This window comes from Anomaloglossus baeobatrachus, chromosome 4 (assembly GCF_048569485.1).
Source record: "Anomaloglossus baeobatrachus isolate aAnoBae1 chromosome 4, aAnoBae1.hap1, whole genome shotgun sequence".
In the NCBI taxonomy this organism is placed as follows: domain Eukaryota; kingdom Metazoa; phylum Chordata; class Amphibia; order Anura; family Aromobatidae; genus Anomaloglossus; species Anomaloglossus baeobatrachus.
In genome coordinates, this window is record NC_134356.1 from 405,472,844 (window position 1) to 405,498,753 (window position 25,910).

At 49.6% G+C, this 25,910-nt stretch overlaps 1 protein-coding gene across 3 annotated transcripts in view; it reads left to right on the forward strand.

Moving 5' to 3' along the window:
• The first annotated feature begins 1,390 nt into the window (after positions 1-1,390).
• The window catches only part of IL15RA (interleukin 15 receptor subunit alpha), a 125,692-nt gene continuing 101,172 nt past the window's right edge, over positions 1,391-25,910 (forward strand). For 2 of the 3 annotated variants that reach the window (XM_075342600.1, XM_075342602.1), the window contains exon 1: positions 1,391-1,629. In XM_075342600.1, coding sequence (XP_075198715.1) covers positions 1,539-1,629 — 91 coding nt within the window. In that variant the 5' untranslated portion in view covers positions 1,391-1,538. The remainder of the gene's footprint in view (positions 1,630-25,910) is intronic. The other variant, XM_075342601.1, reaches the window with a different exon arrangement.

Genomic DNA, 25,910 nt, shown 5'->3' on the forward strand with positions numbered 1-25,910 from the left:
TGTGCATCATTATGTACATTCTCTTTCCTTTATTTAGCCACCTTTGCCTTATATTGGAATTATTTTAATATTATAAATTAATAAAATTGTATTTTTATTTTTTTACATTCTCTGTAGTGTTCTTACTCAGACCATGATCTGGGTTAATGTTGATAATGTTTAAAATCAAAGTGTGCATCCGTTTTTTGTACTCACTCTTTAGCGTCTTCACCTTTTTACAGCGTTCCTCCATTCCCGCGGCACCATCTTGTGCTCATAGCTTTTGATTGGCTAAAAGTCAGACGTTATTTCACAAGCTCTCAATGTAAGTCTGAGGCCAGAATGAAGAGTTACATTGATTTGTGAGCTCCAGCTCACTCCATGAAAGACTGGAGCTGCTGCTCACAGGTCACAAATCATCGAAAACCGACATTGGGAAAAGATGAAGACGGTGGCAATTGAGTATAACACTAGGGGCAGGGGACTTACATTTAAAGCACCACTCAGTGATGAAGTAAAAAAAAAAACACTGGAGTGGTGCTTTAACTTTTAGGATGGTGGGAATGGGTAATGAAAGAAGTATAAAAAGCGGCAAATATGCAGGTTCTAAGGGAATAATAAGAATAGTAGCCTCCAGAGTCTTTAATCCAGGGGCGACATGGTTTCACAAACCTGTGTGTCCCCCCCCCTTTTCCTTTTTCTGCTCTTTTAGGGGTTGTAGAGATTAATTTAGGTTTAGCAGCCCTGGTAACGCGGGTGGCTGGGTCTGATTAGTTAGAGCCACTGCGCGCCATTTTTGAACCTATTTGCTGATTGGTGGTCTTCTTGGTATGTGGAAGCCAGGTATTTAAGCCCCACCTCAGGTGTTTTCAGTATTCCTGTGAGGAAAATTCAAGAAAAAGCCCTCCCGCCCTCCCATTTATGTTTGCGCTTGTCATATGCCTTGATTAGTGGGGACAATTACCCTCCCCATTCAAAAGGGGGGGTGGATTTGTTAGAAGCTGGTTTATCACAAGGGTAATGGAATTATTATTTATGGATGAATATTTATTCAAAGTTGATTTATTTAAGTAACCCCTTAATAAAGGCATCACGACCATTTAGCTCCAATTTTTGTCTTGTGTCCTTTATTCCAGTATAGTTTTCATTATTAGGTTTTGTGTAACCATATGTCTTGTACTTTCCTATCCTAATTTTTAAAAAGGGTACGTAATATAATGGCTTTATAATAAAAAAAAAAAAAACAACTAAAAAGTCATGTACAATTTGTTATGTAGGAATTTCAGACCAAGGCGTATCTGTATCTCCTATGTGACAGGCTACACAGCCATGCTGTATCCAGCTGCCTATTTTAAATGAAAGTGAAAGTAATTCCAACGCATATCAGGAAGCTTTGAGTTACAGACTCCATGGCTCGAAAGACAGTAAAGCATGCCTTCTGGAGAGAAGGTCTGGTTGCAACCAGCAAAGAGAAGTGCACATGTGTAGCCGTGTAGCCCCATGTGGTTTGCCCTCTGTAGAGTGCTGCAGGCTACCAACCAGGCGTGTTGCTGTGTCTGATGGCCGTGGCCCTGACCACAAAACTCAGAACTTCGCTCCTGATGATCTTGATTTCCCTGCAGTTGTTGCCTGCAACTGAAAGTAACCACGGTAAGAGGCACAGTTTCAAATTTGGAATGTAACTTTAATTGTTGTGTTATTTTTAGCCTGCAGTAGAAGTTAATGGATTATGTATTGCTCCATTATCATGCTATCTTGTGCTATTACTAGGTTCATTACTTCTATTTAGTGTTCTCAAACTTTTGTCATTCTGGAGACATAGTATTTCAATTTATTCTATTTAGTGGAATTGTGTTTTCATGTTGCTGATAAGCATACAAAAAACAAAGAAAATAAAAACAAAAATAGTACACATATAATATTAAAGTGAATCTGCCAGAAGGATTTCACACTACAAACTATTTATAATCAATCAGTGTTTATTAAGAATAGTTTTGTGAAATACAGAAGGCAAAAAAAGGGTAGTATAGAGAAGTATTACAATGGTAACGAACACAGCATATATACGTTTCATACTCTTATGTATTCATATCAATTCTGCCCTGTATTATTTCAACTGTATATGTGGCATTAGCACCGAACTCTACTTCAGGGTCTACTGTTATTCCAGCTGTATCTGTTTCACTGAAGCATAATGATTTATTTCAACTTAATGCATAAGAATCAAAGAATTGAAGTTAAGGAAGAACAAAGAAGAAGAGAAAGAACTAAAGACAATGACAGGGAAAAGCAAGGGACCTGGTACTGCTACCAAAACATATTAGAAAAATCTGCTATTTCCTTAAAAAATATCCAAGGTTGCCACAACCTTACAAATTTTTCATGTGAGTCTGTAAGCTCTGACGAGAGTTCCTCCATATGAAATATATGGGAGAATTCCGACAGCCGTTCTGTCATGCTAGGTCGCATCGTCAATCGCTAGTGCCTTGGGATGACTGCCCATGCCGCCATCAGACAGAAACGCAACAGGCTCTTTTTCTGCTGTCCAATGGATCCAGGAAGGATTGAAAGAATTGCGGTTTTAAATGACGGTGTGACATGTGACTCCGTCATTCGGTTATATATCTGAAATACCTTTGTCCAAAATGGAACCAATCCCTGACATTCCCACCATATGTGCACCATGGTTCCCTGTTCCCTATCGCACCTCCAACACCGATCTGATACCGAAGGGAATGCCTTGTGGATTTTAGTGGGGCATTGGTACCACCTTGTCAGTAACTTATAGCTTTTTTCTTGGGCGCTACTTGCTACTGATATTTTGTGGAAAAATAGATATGCCTTTTGTTTGTCTTCCTCCGTTAAGTCATATCCCAATTCCCTCTCCCACGCACCGATATAGTTGGGGTCCTCAGACTCTTGCCGATTTAATAGATTACTTATTAATGAGATCTGATGTGTGGGTGGTGTCTCCCTTAGGAATGGGTGTTCGAATTGGAAGACCGTTCCCCCCCATATTTGGAATTTACGAATGGCCATAGTTGTACATATTCCATCCAGTGAGGGGGATTGAATTTGTATATCCTCAAAGGATGGGAGTTATCCCTCCCTCAGTATGTTACCCATTCTGATATCTGACCTTCTGTTCCATCACAAAAATCCCTCCACCAAACATCCCGGGGGGAAGTCAGGGTTGTCAAACGGGGGGGGGGTGGAGGGGGGGTGTTCCATAATTATTATATATAATAAAGGGGACAGTGGACACCCCTGACGGGTGCCGTTCCTAATCTCAGAGGGAACCATTGGCTTTGATGCGGGCCGAGGGGCAGGTGTACAGAGCTATAACCCTGCCGAGGAATTTCCGACCCATACCTATCTGCATTAATGCAGACCTCATAAACCCGCAGTGTACGCGGTCGAACGCATTTTCTGCGTCTACAGAAAGGAGCCCCACTGGTTCAGCTCTAGAAATAGCCTGTGCTATTAATATGATTGTTTTATTTATGTTGTCCCGAGCCTCTCTCCCTTTAACGAACCCCACTTGATCCGTATGATCCAGAGATGGAAGCAGGGGGGCCAGTCTGTCTGCCAAAAGTTTGGCGAATAATTTCATATCAATGTTTATCAGTGATGTGGGTCTGTAATTGGAGACCACCGTTGCATCCTTCCCTGGCTTCAGGATCACTGTAATATGGGCTTCAAGAGTTTGTGGGGTGAATGGGGAGTCCTCAGACACCGAGTTGAATACTTTAGTGATAAGGGGGGTGATCCTTTCTCGAAAGCTCTTATAGAATGCGGGGGAGAAGCCGTCAGGGCCCGGGCTCTTTCCAGCTGGTGTGTGTTTATTGACTGCATCTATCTCTTCCTCCGAAAAAATTTCATCTAATTGTGTTGTTTCTTCTGTGTTTAGGGTTGGGAGGGAGGTTTCCATGACGTAGGAATCGATACGATGTTGTAAGTCCTGTGGGGCCATGTCTGCAAATGTCCCTTGTATGTTGTACAGTCCCGAATAATACTCTCTCAATATGTTCAGTATCTCAGAAGGGTCATGTGTATCTGTGTTGCCTTTTGATTTTAATTTAGGGATATACAGAGTATGGTTACGTGGGTGAAGGAGATACGCCAAAGGGCGGCCACACTTATCGCAATGGCAGTATAGCAATCTTTTAAATTGTTTTTTAAAACTTAGGAATTTGGTATCCAAAATACCTTGGAGGTCTTCTCTGGCCTTGATCAGTTGGGCTAGCATGTCTGGGGAGGGGTGAGCTTTGTGTGCCTTCTCGCATGTATTAATTGTTTGGAGGAGGCCTGCTATTTTCTTGGCCCTTTCCTTTTTAAGTCGCGCTCCATGCCTCTGGGCCCCCGACCTGTCCAGTCACTCCCTCATTCGACCTCACCGCGTTCCCTGTGGCTGCGGCTTCCAGCTTCTCCCTGCTCTGTGTCCCGGCGCCATCTTGCCACAAGGTCCCGGAACAGTCTCCACTCACATGTGTCCCCTCGGCTCCAGATCTCCCCTCCGGTATGCCTGTCGCCACGATCTTGTTTGTCGGCACTTCAGGATCCTCCTTCTCCTCTCACCCTGTCGCCGGCGTCATAGTGTCTGCTGCGGTCTGTTCCCGACATTCCTCTCCTGCCCGGCTGTGTCTGACTAAAAAATGATCCATGCTTTCCTGTGACGATGGTGGGTCAGAGCTGGGCACCGCTGCAGTATTCTTTTTCTTCCTTGCTCCCATGGGTGATGTTAGAGACGGCTGTATCTTGGTTTATTCTCCTTTTCCACGGCTTAGGATGGGAGCGAGACACATCCTCACTCTCCACAAACTATTTATATGCGCATGGTACACTTTCAAAAATAAGTCCAGCAACATCTATACATAGCCATTCCTCTGGTACTAAGTCAGTGCTTGGCGGCAGATGCAGATCTGATACATCTTATGTGGAATTCCCCGTGACTAAAGATTTATTGGACGGGTGTTCTAGATGTCATAGACTCCGTATATGATTGTCAAGTTGACCGAGAACCCCTGTGTTCTAGATGTCATAGACTCCGTATATGATTGTCAAGTTGACCGAGGACCCCTGAGGTGTATTTTTGGGTATACGGCGGAGCATCTCATTCAGGAAAATCACATGATTTCCATTGCTTGCATATTGTACTAGGCACAGAAAACTAAAGCTTCTTACTGAAAAAATACTACACAATATCGGGTATTAGAGAACTGAGTGATTAACAATGTCAATAATATTCTCAAGTTAGAAAAATATGTGTATCAGAAAAGAAAGGCGTACAAGAAATTTGAGGATCTCTGGGCTCCCTGGCTTGATACTCCAAACCTGGTGCCATTGATGTAGGCAAGATCTTTGTTAGTAGGCTTACTCGAAGGGGTACTTTGCACGCTGCGACATCGCTACTGCGATATCGTCGGGGTCAAATCGAAAGTGACGCACATCCAGCACTGGTAATGACATCGCAACGTGTAAAGCCTAGATGCGCCGATGAATAATCGCAAAAGTGTCGAAAATCGGTGATCTGTGTAGCGTCGGTCATTTTCATAATGTCGCACCAATAGGAGATACGATGTTGTTCCTCGTTCCTGCGGCAGCACACATCACTGTGTGTGAAGTCGCAGGAGCCTAGAACATCTCCTTACCTGCCTCCACCGGCTATGCGGAAGGAAGGAGGTGGGCGGGATATTTACGTCCCGCTCATCTCCGCCCCTCCGCTTCTATTGGCCGCCTGCCGTGTGACGTCGCTGTGACGCCGCATAACCCGCCCCCTTAGGAAGGAGGCGGGTCGCCGGCCATAGCGACGTCGCAGGGCAGGTAAGTGCGTGTGAAGCTGCCGTAGCGATAATGTTCGCAATGGCAGCTATCACAAGATATCGTGACTCGCTCACCCCAGGGCTATGGGACACCCGGTGCCGGGCCGGACTAGTCCGGAGGTAGTCAGTGGTGGCGGGGCCCGACTCCGTGGCCCTGGTGGGTGTCAGTTAAATATGGCTGGTGACTTGGGGTTTGTGTTCGTGACGCCACCTGTGGTATGCGGCTATTAAGCCGCCGCTGCTGTGAAGGCCTCCGGGGTGATGATATGGCAGCAATGGTGGTACTGCTCCCCACAGGTGGAGCGGTGCCCCGGGGACACTGTTGGTGGTCGTGAGAGTCTATGGTGTTGTGTGGATAACACGGTGCAGGGCCGACAGGCAATGAAAGAAATAGGCATAAACAACAGTCTCATTACCTTCTCCTCTTTTACTTCACAAACGGTTAGTCCTGGGAGACCGTTACAGGTGGTAGAGTGCTCCGGCCGGCCTGGAAGTAACTGAGATGTCGTTTTGGCCAGCTGAGTATGAGGCCTACTCCTGTTCCTTTTCTTACTGTGATAGGACCCTGCTCTCTGGGTTTAGCAATGGCCGTCTTTCTGCTGGGACCGATGGTACGTCCCTTTCCCTCTGTGGCAGGCTGCACAGACCCTCTCTGGTGCTTCTCTGCTGGAGTCCACACCGGGCCCTGATGATGCAGCTGTACCTTCGGGCTGTTTATGGGCCAGGTGCTTGCAGCTCTCCTGCCCTTCGGATTCGGCTACCAGGGAGTATTTTAGGCCCTGGTGGCCACAGACTCCGATGTCCAAGTCTATTCTGTGCCTCTCTGCTCCTCCTGTTTCACTGGGCCAAGCTGCTCCAGCTCTAGGCCCCAGTTCCACAGGACAGCACTACCCGGCGTCTGCTTGCTCTGACTTCTCTCTACAGACTGGACACTAACTCCTCCCTCAGGCCAGACTTAAGGAATGCTCCCTGGAACTCCAGGTTCAGAGCTCCCCCTGCTGGCCTGAGGGAGAACTGCGTTGGATGTTAAACTTACTGGCCAATAGACCTCCCAATTACCTCCAGGCTCAGCATTAACCCTTTGGAGGGGCAATTCTGCTGTGGCGACCAGGTCCTGGGGCTCCACAATCGCATGTGCAACGGGGGCAGGTACTATCGCGCTCGGCATCGCTAGCCGATGCTAGCGATGTCGCAACGTGCAAAGTACCCCTAAGTATTCCCAGCAGCATATGAAGTACAGATGGGTAAGATGATGGAATGGGTTCTTATGGTATTTTAAATGTCAGAGGGTGAGCCACTGTTGCTGTTCAGACTCAGATTAAAGGTTTGGGGTGATTGGGATATATCTATGGCTTTCGCAATATGTTTGATGCCCTGGCATAAATGTAAATGTTCGTGAAAATGTAAATGAATATTTGTCCTGATTGATGGATCGTCTGGGTGTACAGGGGAGGGGGGAGAGGAGAGAAGGGAGTTGTTTTGGTTTTCTACTTGTTTGATTTTTCTTTTTTCCTGTATATGCAAAAAATGTTTAATAAAAAATGTATCTGAGTAAAAAGAAGAAGTTAGTTCTTAAATTTATACGCAAATCAGGCTACAGAGCTATTGTAATTTTGAAGCCTATGCCACTCCAGCTCTATTCCCCACCCAACCATTCCTCCTCTTGCTTGACTGATTGCTCCTTTGCCTTAAGTTGCACAGCAGAGAGGTTGTCACTCATGTCACTCAATCAGAAGGAGGTTAGTATGGTGAAAACGATCAGATAGACCTGGGAGCTCATGTAGTTAATATACTATAGGTAGTTAAAATGGATAAGGAATAAAAATTGTTCACCTTGTGAGCTATGACCCAGCAATACTAATACTGACGCCACGCCTATCCGGATTGTTAGATGAGTCTGGGGTAGAGTATATACACTGCTCAAAAAATTAAAGGGAACGCTTAACCAACCGAATATAAATCCAAGTTAATTAAACTTCTGTGAAATAGAACTGTCCACTTAGGAAGCAAACCTGACAAACAATTTCACATGTTGTTGTGTAAATCGAATAGACATCAGATGGAAATTGTTGCCAATTATCAAGACACACTCCATAAAGGAGCATTTCTGCAGGTGGGGACCACAGACCACATCTCAGTACCAATGCTTTTTGGCTGATGTTCTGGTCACTTTTGAATGTTGGTTGTGCCTTCACACTCGTGGTAGCATGAGATGGACTCTACAACCCACACAAATGGCACAGGTAGGCAAGCTTATCCAGTATGGCACATCAATGTGAGCTGTGGCAAGAAGGTTTGCTGTGTCTGTCAGCGTAGTGTCCAGAGGATGGAGGTGCTACCAGGAGACAGGCCAGTATACCAGTAGACATGCAGGGGGCCATAGGAGGGCTACAACCCAGCAGCAGGACCGCTACCTTCGTGCAAGGAGGAACAGGAGGAGCACTGCCAGAGCCCTGAAAAATGACCTCCAGCAGGCCACAAAAATGTGCAGGTGTCTGCACAAACAGTCAGAAACCGACTTCATGAGGATGACATGAGGGTCCGACGTCCACAGATGGGGGTTGTGCTCACTGCCCAACACTGTGCAGGTCGCTTGGCATTTGCCACAGTACACCAGCATTGACAAATTTTCCACTGGCGCCCTTTGCTCTTCACAGATGAAAGCAGATTCACACTGAGCACATGTGACAGACGTGACGAGTCTGGAGACACCGTGGAGAGCAATCTGATGCGTGCAACATCCTTCAGCATGACCGGTTTGGCAGTGGGTCAGTAATGGTGTGGGGTGGCATTTCTTGGGGGGGGGGGGGTGCACAGTCCTCCATGTGCTTGCCAGAGGTAGCCTGATTGCCATTAGGTACTGATATGAGATTGTCAGACTTCTTGTGAGACCATATGCTGGTGTCGTTGACCCTGGGTTCATCCTAATGCAGGACAATGCCAGACCTCATGTGGCTGTAGTGTGTCAGCATTTCCTACAAGATGAAGGCATTGAAGCTATGGTCTGACCCGCCCACTCCCCAGACCTGAATCCAAATGAGCACATCTGGAACATAATATCTCGCTCCATTCACCAACGGCACATTGCACCACAGACTGTCCAGGAGTTGTGGATGCTTTAGTCCAGGTGTGGGAGGAGATCCCTTAGGAGACCATCCGCAACCTCATCAGGAGCATGCCCAGGCATTGTAGGGAGGTCATACAGGCACGTGGAGGCCACACACAATACTGAGCCTCATTTTGACTTGTTTGCACTTTAATTTTGTCTTGTTTTGATTTTCATTTTGACTTATTTCCACTTTCATTTTGTGTGTGTCTTCAAATCCAGTCGTCCATTGGTTAAAATAGTTCATTTCCATTGATGATTTTTATCTGATTTTATTGTCGGCACATTCAACTTTGTACAGAACAAAGTATTCAATGTGAATATGTACCGCCCGCGGCCTCGGCTGCGGCCGCCGAGCCGCTCGGTTCCGTGCTCGTACGGTGGGTGGCTGGAGCCTCTCATGGACCCGGGGGTCACGTCGCTCTGAAAGGAGTAGTGGCGGTGCACGCAGGGGTTTGGGTGATTGTTTGGGGGAATTGATAAAGTTTGTGACGCCACCCACGGGATGTGGTGATTGTATGGTGGACACCACCGCTGCCGTTGACTAGACCTCCCAGGGATGGTGTTATGCAGCTCAGTGTTAACCCCTCCGTGGGCAGGGGTGATGTCCCATGAGCCCGCGAGAAGGTGAGGGCTGGGGTGCAGGGCGCAGTGTTGCGGTGCAGCGCGGTGCGGTGCCTGACGGCACTGGTGTACTCACTCTGACACAAGATAACGGAGTCTATGGTAAACCAAACGGCAGGATGGACGGGGCCCGCAGCCGGCTGCAGTGTTCTCCTGGACAGGTTGGTGATGGCTGTCGTTTCCCTGCACCTGTGTTATGTAGATATTGACTCCTGTGCCTGGACACTGGTAGTCCACTCCCCGGCGTGTAAGTGTCGTAGGAGCCCGTTTGCCCGCAGACGCTGGCCCTTTGGATCTCTTGCCTTTGGCGGTGGCACTTATCCTGGATGGTTGGGCTGTTGCCTTCAATCGGGACTTGGGTGGGAATGAACTCCTGAAGTCCAGACCGAAGTCAGTAAATTTGACTATCAGGGCGGCTTATAGCCTAGTCGGGATCTGACTACCTTGCCTGGTGCTTGGTATCCAATCAGCTCCCCGGTTCGGTACTGGCGGGCCACTGCCCGACCCCGGTCCTACGGTTCCACCGACCGTACACCAACTCCTGCAGATGGCCACTAACGTCTGCCGACCTTGCTGGAAGTGCCTGGGTTCCGACCCAGACACTAGCAGTTCCACTGGCGGGCCTGGACTCAGGTCCGCCTGTGTGTGTCTCTCTCTCCTCCTCAACTCCACAGAACTCAACTGAACAGAACTGTTGTGTTTTCCCGCCTCCAGGCCTGTGAACTCCTCGGTGGGCGGGGCCAACCGCCTGGCTTCGCCCCACCTGGTGTGGAGATCAGACCCTGGAGGGTGGCAACAAGGATTTTAGTGTGACTGTTGTCACCTGTCCAGGGAAGGGGTGTGTGTGGTGTTGTGTCTGTGACCCCCTGGCTAGTCCAGGGCATCACAAATATTTAATTCATTCAGATCTAGGATGTGTTATTTGAGTGTTCCCTTTAATTTTTTTGAGCAGTGTACAACAAATTGAAAAATGTGTAGTCTTTGGTTTAAAACAATGTCTTCTGTTTTGGTTTAAAATATCCTAAAATGAATCCAGTGGCTTTAACCATCCTATACAGAACGCCCAAGGCTATGTGCCCATGGGGGAAAGTGTCCTGCGGTTATATCCGCAGGACATTCCGCAGGCTCTCCCAGAAAACCGCAGTACAACTTTGTCTGTTTCCATGCTGCGGTTTATTTGCGGAATGTCCTGCGGATATGGTGCGGGCATTCTGCATTGAGGATACAGTACCATGGCTTCGGCACTGCATCCTCAATGCAGAACAAGTGTTGAGTGATCGGGGCGTTCATACCTCCATCACGCAGCACTTCTCTCCGTCTCCGGACGTGTTTACATTGTGAAGGAGAAGGTGGGCGGGCCTGAACTAGCTCCGGCTGTCACATGACTGGAGCTCGTGCAGGCCCCCCCACCTCCTCCTTCCTGCTCCTGTGCACTGAGGCAAAATGACCAGGTGTCTGCTATCAAGGCAGGTAAGTATGGGACCAAGGCAGGGGATTTCCGCAGGTAATGCCGCAGGAATAATTGACATGCAGTTATGTGTGGCTGCGGGATATCCGCAGTATATTCCGCAACCGCACATTCCGCAGCGTGGACACAGACACTCCACATGTTCCATAGGATAACATGGGGAGTGTCTGTACATGCTGAAACCTGCGGATTTATCTGGAAAATCCAGATAAATCCGCAGGTTTTCCGCGGCAAAATCCGCAGAAGCAAGCTGCCGTGGGCACATAGCCTTAGACTCCAATTTTTCTATTTGTATATAAGCAGGAGGAGGCAGCACTGGGTGGAGAATAGAGCTGGAGTGGAAGAGGCTTCAGAACTTCAGCCTCATAGCATATCAATTCATATGTTGATTTTTTTTAAAATGGAGATCTGGACTGGCCATGTAAAGGTATTGCTGGATTTGTCTTAGCTTTAGGGGTACTTTGCACGCTGCGACATCACTAGCCGATTGTAGCGATGCCGAGCGCGATAATCCCCGCCCCCGTTGCAGATGCGATCTCTTGTGATAGCTGCCGTAGCGAACATTATCGCTACGGCAGCTTCACATGCACTTACCTGCCCTGCGATGTCGCTCTGGCCGGCAACTCGCCTCCTTCCTAAGGGGGCGGGTCGTCCGGCGTCACAGTGACGTCACACGGCAGGCGGCCAATAGAAGCGGAGGGGCGGAGATGAGCGGGACGTAAACATCCCGCCCACCTCCTTCCTTCCTTATTGCAGGCAGGATGCAGGTAAGGAGATGTTTCTCGCTCCTGCGGCTTCACACACAGCGATGTGTGCTGCCGCAGGAACGAGGAACAACATCGTACCTGTCGCTACAGCAAAATTATGGAAATGACCGACACTACACAGATCACCGATTTTCGACGCTTCTGCGATCGTTTATCGGTGCTTCTAGGCTTTACACGTTGCGACGTCGTTACTGGCGCCGGATGTGCGTCACTTTCGATTTGACCCCAACGACATCGCAGTAGCGATGTCGCAACGTGCAAAGTACCCCTTAGGCCTAAGCCACACAGCGGTGTGAGTGGAGTGCGATAAAACATCACATTCCACTCGGACCAATATTATCCTGTGTGTCAGCGCACATGAGCAATAATTTTCTCAGCCCTAATCGGATCGAGAAAACAATCGCAGCATGCTGCGATTGTAATGCGAGACTCTTTTCTCTCGCACCCATTCAAGTGTATGGGGCGAAAGAAAAATCGCACTGCACTCGCGGTACTCCGGTGTACCACGAGTGCAGGGCGAGAATGGCAATAGCCAGCAACGGAGGAGAGAGGGAGATAAATCTCTCCCTCCCCTCCTCCGTGCCGGCCTGCCCCTCCACATTGCTAGCCCGCCCCTCCGCAGTTCCGGCCCGCCCAACTCAGCTGAGGTTCGTTCGCACAGTCGGACCTCAGTCGCAGGGACACATGCATGACACTCGGCTCTGCTGTACTGCCAGCGTGAGCCGAGTATCGTGTGAGGGGATTGCAGTAATCCCTGTGAGGCTTCAGACTTATTTAGACAGAGCGTTTCACAGTATTTTTTGTGTCTTTTTTTTTCTTTGAAAAAAAAATTGTTACAGCCACGGGTACTTAAAGTTTATAATAAATTATTAAACAATCTTTGATACAAAGAGTTTCATTTTTTAACTTGTCTCGGTGGTTGCAGCATGCTGTAGCTAATTTTTCTTTATCTTGAAAAAACAACAGAGAAGATTTAAAATGCTGCAATTTTCTAAATAGCATATAAAATGCTGAATAAGTTGTGTATTAAGCAGCCATATAAAGAGGTTGGGCACTACTTTAACACTGATGGCCTATCATTAGGGGTACTTTGCACACTACGATATCACAAGCCGATGCTTCCGATGCCGAGCGCGACAGTCCCCGCCCCCGTCGGAGCTGCGATATCTTGTGATAGCTGCCGTAGCGAACATTATCGCTACGGCAGCTTCACATGGACTTAACTGCCCTGCGACGTCTCTCTAGCCGGTGACCCGCCTCCTTCCTAAGGGGGCGGGTCGTGCGGTGTCATAGCGACGTCACACGGCAGGCGGCCAATAGAAGTGGAGGGGCAGAGATGAGCGGGACGTAAACATCCCGCCCACCTCCTTCCTTCCGCATAGCCGGCGTGAGCCACAGGACACAGGTAGGAGATGTTACTCGCTCCTGCGGCTTCACACACAGTGATGTGTGCTGTCACAGGAACGAGGAACAACATCGTAACATCGGTCCTTCCGAAATTATGGAAATGACCGACGCTACACCGATGATACGATTTCGATGCTTTTGCGTTCGTTAATCGTATCAAAAACGATTTACACACTCCGATATCGACAGCAACGCCGGATGTGTGTCACTTTCGATTTGACCCCACTGCGTAGTGTGCAAAGTACCCCTGAGGATAGCTCATCAATTGATCGGCCAAGCAGTTTTTCTCAGTCCCGGCGGAAGCAGAAGGATGTTCAGTTCCGGAGCTGCCAAAGCCAAATACCAGGATGTATCAAAAGCAAACGAGCTTTATTAAAAGCATTAAATAGCAAAAAGAGACAAAAAAAGTAAAAAAAAGAGTCAAAAATGCAAGTAAAAAAACCGCAATAAAAAGTACAATGAAAAATGCAAGTAACCTAATTTACATAATAGGTGGAGAAATTTTGCAACATCAAAAACTCATCAACGGCTCCTTCTGGGAAAGTAGTCTAAGTATGTCAAGCCATACATTATTGGGATGGTACATCTTTTCTTATTGGAGCTTACAAATCAAAGCTAACTAAATAAATATTATCTGAATTATATAAGCTAGGTGCCCACAGGTCCCCTCTTACTAACCAAATAGCTAATGGGCTACACAGAGTAAGACAGCCATGGATCCCCCCTTGGGGAGGAGGGGCGACATGACCAAGGGGGAGTTAGGGAGTGATGGGGTTAATAGGGACAGTTTGCTTGGCAGGCCTAATATGGCATTAAGGGGTGGTTTTAGCTTGGGAGGAAGAGGAGGAGTAGGGAAAGGGTTAGTCTGGGAGAGGAGGGGGTTACCTCCTCTTCTTCTTCCGGACGCCAAGAGATCAGCAGCACGAGTCACCATGGCTGATCTCCAGGAACTTCAGCGCCTGATTACAGCAGCCATTGCAGCGCACGGGCCCCTGGCAGTGCAGACCCACATCAGGGCTGCCGGGGTTAACCCGTCGGCGCTTGCCTTTCGCTCCCCCAGCCGTGGTGTGCGCCAGTCGCGGCCCCCCCGCAGGTATTCCCCGGGTGCGGGGGGGGGGGGCGAGGAGGAGATGCCAGAGCCCCTCCAGGGACCCTCCGCAGCGGGCCGAGCAGCAGCGCAGTCCGGCTGCTGCTCCCAGCAGCAGCGGGAGGAATCTGCGTTCCAGCCGCGGTGGTCGGGAGGTGGGAGTGGCCAGCGTGGGGCCTACTTCCGGTCCCGGCCTCCGGGCTGGATTTCCAGTGACAGCAGCGGCTCCAGGTCGGGAGCGCGCTCGGCGAGGGATGGAGGCCAGCAGTTCCCCCTGCAGTCGGCGGGGGGACCGAGGGGCTGCAGGCAGCGGTAGGTCCAGCGCCAGGGGGAGGTCTGTGGTGCCTGACCCTGGCGCGGCAGTGAGCAGGGGTGACGGCGTGAGCCATGCGGCGACCGCCCGGTCACTCAGGACCGCTGTGCAGCCCCCGGATGTGGCGGTGTCCCGTGGGAGCGGGAGGACCCAGCGGCAGGAGGCCTGCAGTGGCCCAGGAGGGCCAGAGGCGGCGACGGCTGTGATCCAGAGCCGGGCGTCCATCAGTCCGCGTCCAGAGTCCCCTGGCAGTCGGCGAGGGGGTGGGCGCGGGCGCAAGAGGTCGAGGCCTGGGGTGCCGGCGCGGGGGACAGGACGGTCTCCTGGGCTGTCGCCCCAGGGCAAGAGATGGAGCGGGGACGGCACTGCCCACGCGGCGGCCCGGTTTGGCGGCCGTGGTGGGGGGGTTGCCGCGGCGGCGCCCCCCGGATGTCGGATGGAAGAAGATGTCAGCGGCGAGGATGAGGAGGTCGTGCTGTCGGAAGAGTCGGATGGTCGGCAGACGGAGGACAGCGAGGCTGCGGTATCGGGGGACGCTGAGCCGCGGTTGGGTGAGACGGCAGCGGGGGCAGTAGGGGCTGCGCTGGCGGGGAGTGTCGGGGGCGGGAGGGCGGCTGTGGACACGGCAGCGCCCGGCGGTGTAGCAGTGTGGAGCCAGTTGTTGGGGCTGTTGCAGGGGTTGGCGGCGGTTGCCGGGGCTGGGGGGGGGGGCGGCGCAGGCGCCGGCGCCGGCGTGGGTGGGGACGACAGGTCGGGGGGCGGCGGCGGTGGGAGGGGGGACGGAGCGGGCGCGGCGGAAGGGGGGGGGCGCAGGGGGGAGTGCGGCGGAGGGGGCAAAGGAAAAAGAAAAGGAGAAGGAGGATGAGGTGGTGCGCCTAGATGATAGGGCTAAAAGCGAAGTTTATGTTTGTTTTGAGGGCCCGCTGGGGGCTCATTTAAAGAAGGAGGTGCGGGAAAAAATTTGGAAAGGGGAATATGTGGAGATTTTTTCTCTGCTTCCCCTGGAGAAATTTAATTTGGATAGGGTTAAGCCGAGCGACTCCAAAAAGGAGAAGGACGAGGAGGAAAAGCGCCGTTATAGGCTTATTCCTCGGACTTTTGCAAACTGGTTGCAAGCGTTTGCGATTTTGGCGAGCGTGGTCGGGGAAAAGGAGTCGGAGCATTGTTCGGCCTTGTTTGGTTACATGGATGCGATAGGGGAGGCTTATCGGGTTTATGGCGAGCTGGCGTGGCTGCGTTACGACGAGCAATTCCGGCAGCGGAAGGTGTTGCGGCCGGATATGCGATGGGACCATAAGGATATTTCCTTATGGATGCGACTGATGTCGGCACCGACTCAGCCCTTTCGGGGGGGTGCCGGGGGACCGGGGGCCGGGTCCCCGGCAAGTCAGAAAAAAGGTTTCTGTTGGCAATATAATGAGGGGCAGTGCAGGTTTGGAGCGGCATGCCGGTTTAAGCATGAATGCTCAGGTTGTGGGGGAGGACATAGCTTGTCCAAGTGCTTTAAAAAGGGGAAAGGAAAAGCGGGTGACGGGGTTGGAAAAAGGGATGACGCCGGTGAAGGTAGAAGTGATGGCCCCCTTTTTAAATAGGTATCCGGACGGCGAGGCAGCGGCGTTGTTATGGTTTGGTTTTTCTGACGGTTTCCGTATCCCGTCGGCTGTTAGTCCATCGCCCCCGCCGTACCGTAATTTACGTTCTGCTCGGGATCATGCGGATGTGGTGGATGAGAAGCTGAGAAAGGAGGTGGTTTTGGGCAGAATGGGCGGTCCTTATGACGCCCCGCCGTGTTCGAAGTTGGTGGTTTCGCCGTTGGGGGTTGTGCCAAAGAAAGAGCTGAACAAATTTCGGCTTATCCATCATTTGTCTTACCCAGAGGGGTTATCGGTGAATGATGGCATTGCACCGGAGTTAGCGGCGGTATATTATGTGTCGTTCGACAAGGCGTTGGACCTGGTCAGGGCTGCGGGTCGGGGTGCGTTGATGGCAAAGGCTGATGTGGAAGCGGCGTTTCGGTTGTTACCGGTTCATCCAGATAGTCAGCATTTGTTAGGTTGCTGGTGGGATGGCAGTTATTATGTTGATCGCTGTTTGCCAATGGGTTGTTCAATTTCGTGTTCGTATTTTGAGGCATTTAGTTCGTTTGTAGAGTGGGTGGTTCGGGATGTGTCTGGGCTTACGTCCATTATTCACTATTTGGACGATTTTCTTTGTGTGGGGCCGGCGGGTTCAATGGTTTGTGCGGGGTTGTTATTTGCGTTGCAGAAAGTTTCAGACAGCTTCGGAATTCCCTTGGCCCCCGATAAGACGGAAGGCCCGGCGCCTGTGATGCGTTTTTTGGGGATTGAGATTGATTCTATTGCCATGGAATGTAGGTTGCCGGAGGAGAAGGTTCGTGATTTGAGGGCCGCGGTGGCAGGGGTGAAGGCGGCAAAGAAGGTGCGGCTTAAGGTGGTGCAGTCCTTGCTTGGGAAATTGAATTTCGCTTGCAGGATTATGCCGAAGGGGAGAGTTTTTGCGAGACGTTTGGCAACGGCGACGGCGGGTGTGCGGTCGCCGACACATTTCGTGCGAATCACGAAGGCGATCAAGGACGATCTTTTGGTATGGGATCAATTTTTGCAGTGTTTCAATGGCCGGGCCCTGGTGATGGAGAAGGTGGCATCTAACGGGGCGTTACAGCTGTTCACCGATGCGGCTGGGTCGGCAGGGTTTGGGGCCGTGTTTCGAGGTCACTGGTGTGTGGGTCGGTGGCCACAGACGTGGCGGGAGAGCGGTTTGGTCAGGAATTTGGCTCTGTTGGAGCTATTTCCTATCGTGGTAGCAGTGGAGCTGTGGGGGTCGCGTTTTGCCGGGAGGAAGGTTTGCTTCCATTGTGATAACCAGGCGGTGGTGTTTGCTATTAACAACTTGTCGGCTAAGTCGGAGCCAGTGGTGGTGTTTTTGCGGCATTTAGTGTTGAGATGTCTGCAGCTGAATGTACAGGTGGTGGCAAAGCACGTTCCAGGAGTTGACAATGAGGTGGCTGACGCTTTGTCTCGTTTTCAGTTCAGCAGGTTTCGGGCGCTACTGCCTTGGGCGGACGAAGTCGGAGTGGAGTGTCCCGTGGATTTATGGAATCTGGTGAGGCGGTGATCTCAGAATTGATTCGGAATTCGGTGACTGAGGTGACTTGGTGCCGATATGCTAAGGTGTGGGCTGAATGGGAGGAGTTGCTGGGTCGGATGTTTGATGGGGTAAGCGTGGATTACTTGGTGGCATTACTGGCGTTGGTGAGTGTGGATTTCTCGGCCGGGCGATCGGCGTCGGCCGTGGCACATCGGGTGGCGGCGGTGGCGTTTTGGTTAAAAATGAGAGGGGAACAAGATGTTTCGCAGGATTTTCGGGTTCGACGGGCCTTGCGGGGGTTCCGCCGCGGTGTGCGGGAAAGGGACAAGAGGCGTCCCGTATCGTTTGGTTTGTTGAGGCGGTTGGTGGGGGGCCTGAGCGGCATTTGTGAGTCGGTTTACGAGACTGTTTTGTTTACAACAGCTTTCGGTCTTGCTTTTTATGGGGCTTTCCGGATCGGTGAGTTGGTAAGCCCGTCCAGGGTGACAGGCGGCGGGTTGCTGCTTGAGGATGTACGAGTGGGCGGTGATCAGGTGGAGTGCCGTATTAGTCGGTCGAAAACGGATCAGCTGGGTCAGGGTAGGTTGGTGGTGTTATACGCGGTCCCGGGGGAGGAGTTGTGCCCAGTACGTTTGGTGGAGCAATTCATGGCCATAAGGGGGGGTTTACCGGGCCCATTTTTGCGGCACGTGGATGGGTCCTTTTTATCAAGGTTCCAGTTTGTAGCGGTTCTGCGGCGGAGTTTGCGGAATGTGGGGGAGCGCCCGGAGGATTTCGGGTTGCATTCCTTTCGGATAGGGGCAGCTACGGAGGCCGCTCGTTGGGGGCTTGGAGATGAGGTGGTAAAGCGTATTGGTAGATGGGAATCTTCTTGTTTTCGGCGGTATGTGAGGCCGCAGCTGTTGTAGCATTATGGTAACTTTGGTCTAGGTACAGGTGGTTTGGCGGTTTGGAAGTGGTTTTTATATGTAAAAAAAAAAAAAAAAAGAGGGGGTAATGTACAAGTGTTAGAGGACGGAGGTAAAATGGGTTTTTTCTGAGAGGCGTTGATGGTGCTGATGTTATTGGTTTTTAATTTCTGTTTTCGTTGTCTTTCTTTGTTGTAGGGATGTGCCTAATCTGGATTCTGGGGCATTCCTTCGTGTTCTGGGGTGCTCGGCGGGCGGCGGTTCGCCCGAATGGTCGGCAGCTAGGGCTGGATCGTGGGCAGGCGACTGTTCGGTGGATCGGCGTTCGGGGCATGGAGTGGGGCAGGGTGGTCCCAGAATTTGGTCGTTATTGTAAGGTTGACCGGCCTCCGGATGTGCTGGTATTGCACGTGGGAGGTAATGATCTGGGAGTCCGGGCGTCACGGGATCTGATCCGGGATATAAAGATTGACTTACTGCGGTTGTGGAAGCAGTACCCGGGTTTGATTGTCGTGTGGTCAGACATAGTGACCAGGTTGTCATGGAGGGGGGCTCGGTCGGTGGAAAAGGTCAATAAGGCCAGGGCCCAGGTGAATCGGGTGGTTGCCAGGTTTGTGATCAGGAACGGTGGGATTGTGGTGAGGCACAGGGAGTTGGAGCCGGCAGATTGGCGGTTTCGGAGGGGTGACGGAGTGCACCTCAATGACATTGGAGTGGATTTATGGGCATTGGGCCTGCAGGATGGTGTTGAGCGAGCTTTTGGTGTGTGGCGGGTCCAGGCCACGTAAGGTGTCACGTGGTCTGTCCTGTGGCGGTGGGGGTAGGTCTGGTCCAGAGGTTGGAAGTGACTGGTAACTGAACCGGGAGTCATTGTCTCGGTATGGTGCCTCTCGGTTCCGGGATGTGGCAGGCACGGAGTTCTGCCAAAGTGGGGGGGTGTCAATCCGTGGGTGATTGGCACCTCGTCTCTGGGTCGGTGTGTTGCGGCCAGGGGCAAGGGGAGTAGTAGTTATGGACTGGGCCTGCCCCCGGGAGGGTCATGTAATTGGCATTGTCTATTGTTATCTGTGTGTTGTTTTGGGTCGCCCGTTGGACGGCGTCCCTAAGGTGTTTAGTTTGTGAACAATAGGCAATAAAAGGCTGCTGTGGCCATTTTGAACCAAGTCGCATGCAGTCCGTGTGTTTATTTATAGTATAAGGGGTTTGGTAACACAGACATCACGACCGGAGAATACTCCCTCAGCTGGTCAAGACAGCCATGGATCCCCCCTTGGGGAGGAGGGGCGACATGACCAAGGGGGAGTTAGGGAGTGATGGGGTTCATAGGGACAGTTTGCTTGGCAGGCCTAATATGGCATTAAGGGGTGGTTTTAGCTTGGGAGGAAGAGGAGGAGTAGGGAAAGGGTTAGTCTGGGAGAGGAGGGGGTTACCTCTCTTCTTCTTCCGGACGCCAAGAGATCCCCGCCCACCCTCCCTTTTTGGGTTGTCATCTGGGGGACGTGGTTTGGGATGTTGGGATGCTATTTGTCACAGCGGCGGTGGGGGTAGGTCTGGTCCAGAGGTTGGAAGTGACTGGTAACTGGACCGGGAGTCATTGTCTCGGTATGGTGGCTCTCGGTTCCGGGATGTGGCAGGCACGGGGTTCTGCCAAAGTGGGGGGGTGTCAATCCGTGGGTGATTGGCACCTCGTCTCTGGGTCGGTGTGTTGCGGCCAGGGGCAAGGGGAGTAGTAGTTATGGACTGGGCCTGCCCCCGGGAGGGTCATGTAATTGGCATTGTCTATTGTTATCTGTGTGTTGTTTTGGGTCGCCCGTTGGACGGCGTCCCTAAGGTGTTTAGTTTGTGAACAATAGGCAATAAAAGGCTGCTGTGGCCATTTTGAACCAAGTCGCATGCAGTCCGTGTGTTTATTTATAGTATAAGGGGTTTGGTAACACAGACATCACGACCGGAGAATACTCCCTCAGCTGGTCATGAGATTTAAGATTGTCTCGTGGCCAGAAGAGGAGAAAAATCAAGGCAGCAAGAAATGGACTTACTTGCCCCCTTGGTGTTTGCTGTGTCCTGAGCCACTGTACACTATATGGGAGATATGATCCACTAGTTGTCAAATGCCCGTGTCTAGCTCTTGTCCCAAGGGATTGTAAGGGTCTGTTTGCACATTGCGTTTTTTTTCTTGCATTTTAGTTGCGTTTTAAACTGCAATCTTTTTAAATCGTTTTAAACTGTGTCAATGACAAAATGGATGCATTTTGCTTCCCCAGCAAAGTCTAGGAGAAATCAAAATTTCCATCCGCACGCTGCTTTTTTTAGGCAGCGTTTTGTTTGACAAATATTTGTCAAAATCTTTGCCTAAAAAAAAGCATCATGTTCATTCCTTTCGCATTTTGGTCACGTTTTGTCACCCATTCAAATGAATGAGGTGTGTCCAAAACGCAACCAAAATGTTAGCTGTCGTTTGCATCACGTTTTTGTTGCGTTTTGGCTCAAGACTTGTCATCAAAAACGTAGGTCAACAACTTTTTTCCATTGTCTCTCTGTCTCTGTCTGCCTCTCTGCCTCTCTCTGCTTCATAATCACTGATCACCGTCGCCGCTGTTACACTGCTACTGTGACCTCTCCTGTTTCTGAAAATGCCAGCCATTCATTAGACTATGTGCGCACGTTGCGTATTTCCATGCAGTTACGCAGCGATCTGCACCGCAGCGTAACTGCATGTGTCCTGCGTCCCCAGCATAATCTATGAAGATTATGCAGGAGACGTGTGCACGTGGCGTATTAGAGCGCAGCGCTTCGGCTGCTGCCCGAAGCGCGCCTTCTAAGAAGTGACATGTTTCTTCTTTCCTGCGCTCTGCATGCATCTCCTGCTCTGTCTATGGGAGGGGCTGCACTCAGAGCGCATGGAATCGACTTTTGTTTTTTTCATTACGGACTCTTTCTGCAGCGATTTGAAGCTCACGTGTGCTGTTCAAATCGCTGCAGAAATTTCTGCAGGGCAGAACGCTACGTGCGCATATAGCCTTAGGCTCATTTCATATTCACTGCTTCCCCCACCCACCGGCACCTATGATTGGTTGCAATCAAACCCGCCCCCACGCTGAGTGACAGCTGTCTGACTGCAACCAATCACAGCTGGGCTGGTCTATATCATACAGTAAAATAAATAAATAATTAAAAAAAACTGGCATGCTGTGCCCCTCCATTTTGATACCCAGCAGAGATAAAGCCTCACAGCTAGTGGCTGGTATTCTCACGCTGGGGAGACCCATATTATTGGAAGCCTCCCAGCCTAAAAATATCAGCCAGCAGCCTCTTGGAATTGCTGGGAATTTACGTGGCTCGTCCCAATTGCCCTGGTGCTGTGGAAATCAGGGTAATAAGGAGTTAATGGCAGCCCATAGCTGCTACTAAGTCCTAGATTAGTGATGGTATGCGTCTATGAGACACCCCCTCATCACTAATCTGTAAGTGAAAATAAATAAACACAAATACCGAAAAATCCTTTACTTGAAATAAGAGACAAAAATGACACCCTCTTTCACCATTTTATTAACCCCCCAAACACCCCTCCAGGTCCGAAGGAATCCACACGAGGTCCCATGACACTTCCAGCACTGCTACATCTGACACTCACAGCAAGCACCATAGAACAAGACTGCCTGCTGTGAGCTCCACGCAGCAACTGAAGTGAATCGTGCTATCAGCGGTGACATCACTCAGGTTAGCTGCTGCCACAGCTGGAGTTCTCCACCTGTGACAGCAAATCATCCAAGTGACTAACGTGAGCAGCGCGATCAGTGGTGCCGTCACTCAGGTGATTTGTGGTCACAGCTAGAGTCCTTCACCTATGACCGCAAATCAGGCCGCAACACAGAGACAGAGCAATGCAATAAAAATGAACTCGGGTGAACCACTGACATCACAACTGCGGGCACTGCACTACTGCCTTTGTGGCGGCACTAACATCAGAGGTTCACCAGAGTTCATTCTCATCGTGCGGCTCTGTCTCTGTCTGCTGTCAGCAGACAGTCATGCTCTATTGTGCTCGCTGTGACAGGACAGGGATGTAGCAGAGCTGAATCACTGTGGGACCTCGTGTGGATTACTTCAGACCTGCAGGGTGTGTTGGGGTTAATATAGTGGTGAAAGAGGGTGGTTTTTGTATTTTATTCTAAATAAGGATTTTGGGGTGAATGCATTTACTTTCACTTACAGATCAGTGATGGGGGCAGGGTCTAGTAGATGACTGCCATCACTAATCTAGGACTTAGTGGCTGCAGTGGGCTGCCATTAACTCCTTATTACCCCAATTGCCACCACACCAGGGCAACAGGAAGAGCTGGGTCCAGCGCCAGAACTCTTATGGATATGCGCCACTTCTGGGGCGGCTGTGGCTGGAAATGGCCAAATAACAATGGGCCTTCCCACTCTAATAATATTAGCACCCAGTTGTCTGCTGCACCTTGGTTGGCTTTAGAAAAATGGGAGGGACCCCACGTTATTTTATATATTTTTTTTAAATAAATCAAATAATTAAAAAGAAGTGTGAGATCCCCTCTATTTTTCATAACCAGCAAAGGTACAGCAGACAGCTGAGGGTTGTAGCCCACAACTGCTGCTGTTCCTGTGCTGGATATGAACAATGGGGGGGACCCTACGTCATTTTTTTACCCAAAAAAATAGAAAAAAACAGCTGTCCAAGCTAGCTATGACTCTATCGAGCTATTCTGTTATTTCTTTTTATCTATTCTATATGTTCTTTCTTATTATCTATTCTATATACTCTTTCTATCTATTCTTTCTATCTATTTTTTTCTATCTATCTATTCTAGCTATCTATCAATTATCCTATCCTATATTTTGTTTGTTCTTTAAAAAACGCACTGACAAAAATGTATCAAAAACACATTGAAAACACATAAAAAATGCATGCGTTTTCACCACTTTTTTTTGTCAAACATAATGTTTACAGTTGTCAAGTCTGCCAGAGGGTGCATTTTTTTTGTCAAATCAAGAACGTAGCGTGCGGAAATACCCTAAGGGCTAAGCCACACGGCGAGAAAATCGGTGCGAGTGGAGTGCTATAAAACATCGCATTCCCCTCGGACCAATTCTAGCCTGTGTGTCAGCACACATGGGCGATTATTTTCTCAGCCCTAATCGGACTGAGAAAACAATCGCAGCATGCTGCGATTGTAATCCGAGACTCTTTCTCTCGCACCCATTCAAGTGAATGGGGCGAGAGAAAAATCGCACTGCACTCGCGGTACACCGGTGTACTGCCAGTGCAATGCGAGAATGGCTATAGCTGACTACGCAGGAGAGAGGGAGAGAAATCCCTCCCCCCCCTCCTGAGAGCCGGCCCGCCCCCCGCAGCTGAGGTCTGCTCGCACGAACGGACCTCAGTTGCAAGGACACAAGCATGAGACTCGGCTCTGCTGTACTGCCAGCACGAGCCGAGTCTCATGCACGGGGATCGCAGTAATCCCCGTGTGGCCCCAGCCTAACTGTGCTGCCAGCAAAGTGGAGCCAGACCTGCTCAATTTGGTAGAGGTAATATACGTGAGTGCTTTGATGACCACTCCTCTTCACTTTCTTACCCAGGGAGAGTACATCTCCTAAGTTTCTTCCACTGGCCCTAGCCCAAGATGAACTCAGATAATTTCTGGGTGGCTTGTCAAGTTGCATTTTTATGAGCTAGACAAAAACATTAAAATAACAAACAAACATGCTTTCACTGTGGTTTATTCTGCTTTTGCAAAACTATGGCAAATTGTGAAACCATGGTTTTATTGTCTTTTTTTGGCCCAATTTCATAAATGACTTGTGTAAACGCATTTCAAAAAAACTGCTCTAAACAGGGTATTTCACATATGAATGAAAGATTGTGTAAAGGCAAGATTTGGTGCAGCAATATGGTATATAAATTTCAGCACCAAATCTGCATCTCTTGGCAAAAAAATGCAGTTTTCTATCAGGAGATTCAGGTCTTTGATAATATATCATAATATGGGGGGACACGACACCAGTTTTTTTTAATTTACTTATTTATCTTTACACCAATATAAACATTCACACAGCGTCTTTGATTGCAAGCAGAGACACGCTGTCACACAGGGTGGGGGCGCTGTTTGACTGTAACCAATCACAGATACCAGGACTGTCGTTGGGCGGGGGAAGCAGTGAATATACATGAGAGTAATGAGCGGCTCCAAAGTAGTATGAGTGGCTCCGGAAGTAGTGTCACAGCCATGTATAGACTGGTAAGTATAATGCACCTGTGCTAATCCTCCTTGCCCTTTCTACCACCGTTTTAAAGCACATGATTCAGGTCCCCATAGACTTATATGGGGTTCGGCGCACGGTCAGATATCCAGGATTAATTCCGGGCTCGAACCTGTTTTTTTTTAAACCTGGTTGAACTTGCCGATCCTGGGTATCTGAAGTTCCGCCCATCACAAATAACTAGTTATTAAAGGGTCATCACTGGCAGTTAGAGGGTTATTCTAGTTATTGTGGGTCAGAGGGCGAATTTACCTACTACTCTTTTTTATTTTATATTCATATAACCATTGTAAAACTTGGGCCAGTATCGTTCTCAAATTTAGAAACTAACTGACGGTATGCAGATCCCTCACATAGTTCCTGCACTTGTCCACCATATGGACTATCTGCTATTCCTGTGTACTAGTCTGGCCTGTATGTCGGAACAGACTACATGCTGTAATTTTTTTCACAACTCAAAGGCTCACTTTTGAAAGTAAACAGGCCAAAAATAAATTCATATGAACGTATCTTAAGACTGGATAAAGACATCTGTTAATCACAGTCCCATAGACGTACCTCCCAACTATGAAAGATAAGAAAAAGGGACACTAACTGTTCCATGGCAATTTTTATTTTATAGTAGATCGGTACCCTTACCTCACCCTACACTAAATGCGCCCACACAGATATATTGCTCCTAGTGAAGACAGTTAGTCACACCGTATGGTACCATTTTCATGGGCTCCGCACACAGTAGGATGTCCACTCATTGTACACACAGCTTTGCTACATCAACACACACCTTGCATGTGTCCTGCTCCTTGCCTCTGCTGTCATTGGATATCTCCACTACTGTTCAGTCCATGCAGAGACTGAATACCCTACCAGAATCTTCAGGTCATGTAACAATGGAATGTAATAACAACAACAAAACATTCCGAAACAATGGATTCTAAGCACCACAGGGTCCTGACAGGATCTCCAGTCTTTGCACATACTGAATGGTGGAGGAGGGATCTGATGGTTCCCTGCTTCACTGTTATATTATATTTTA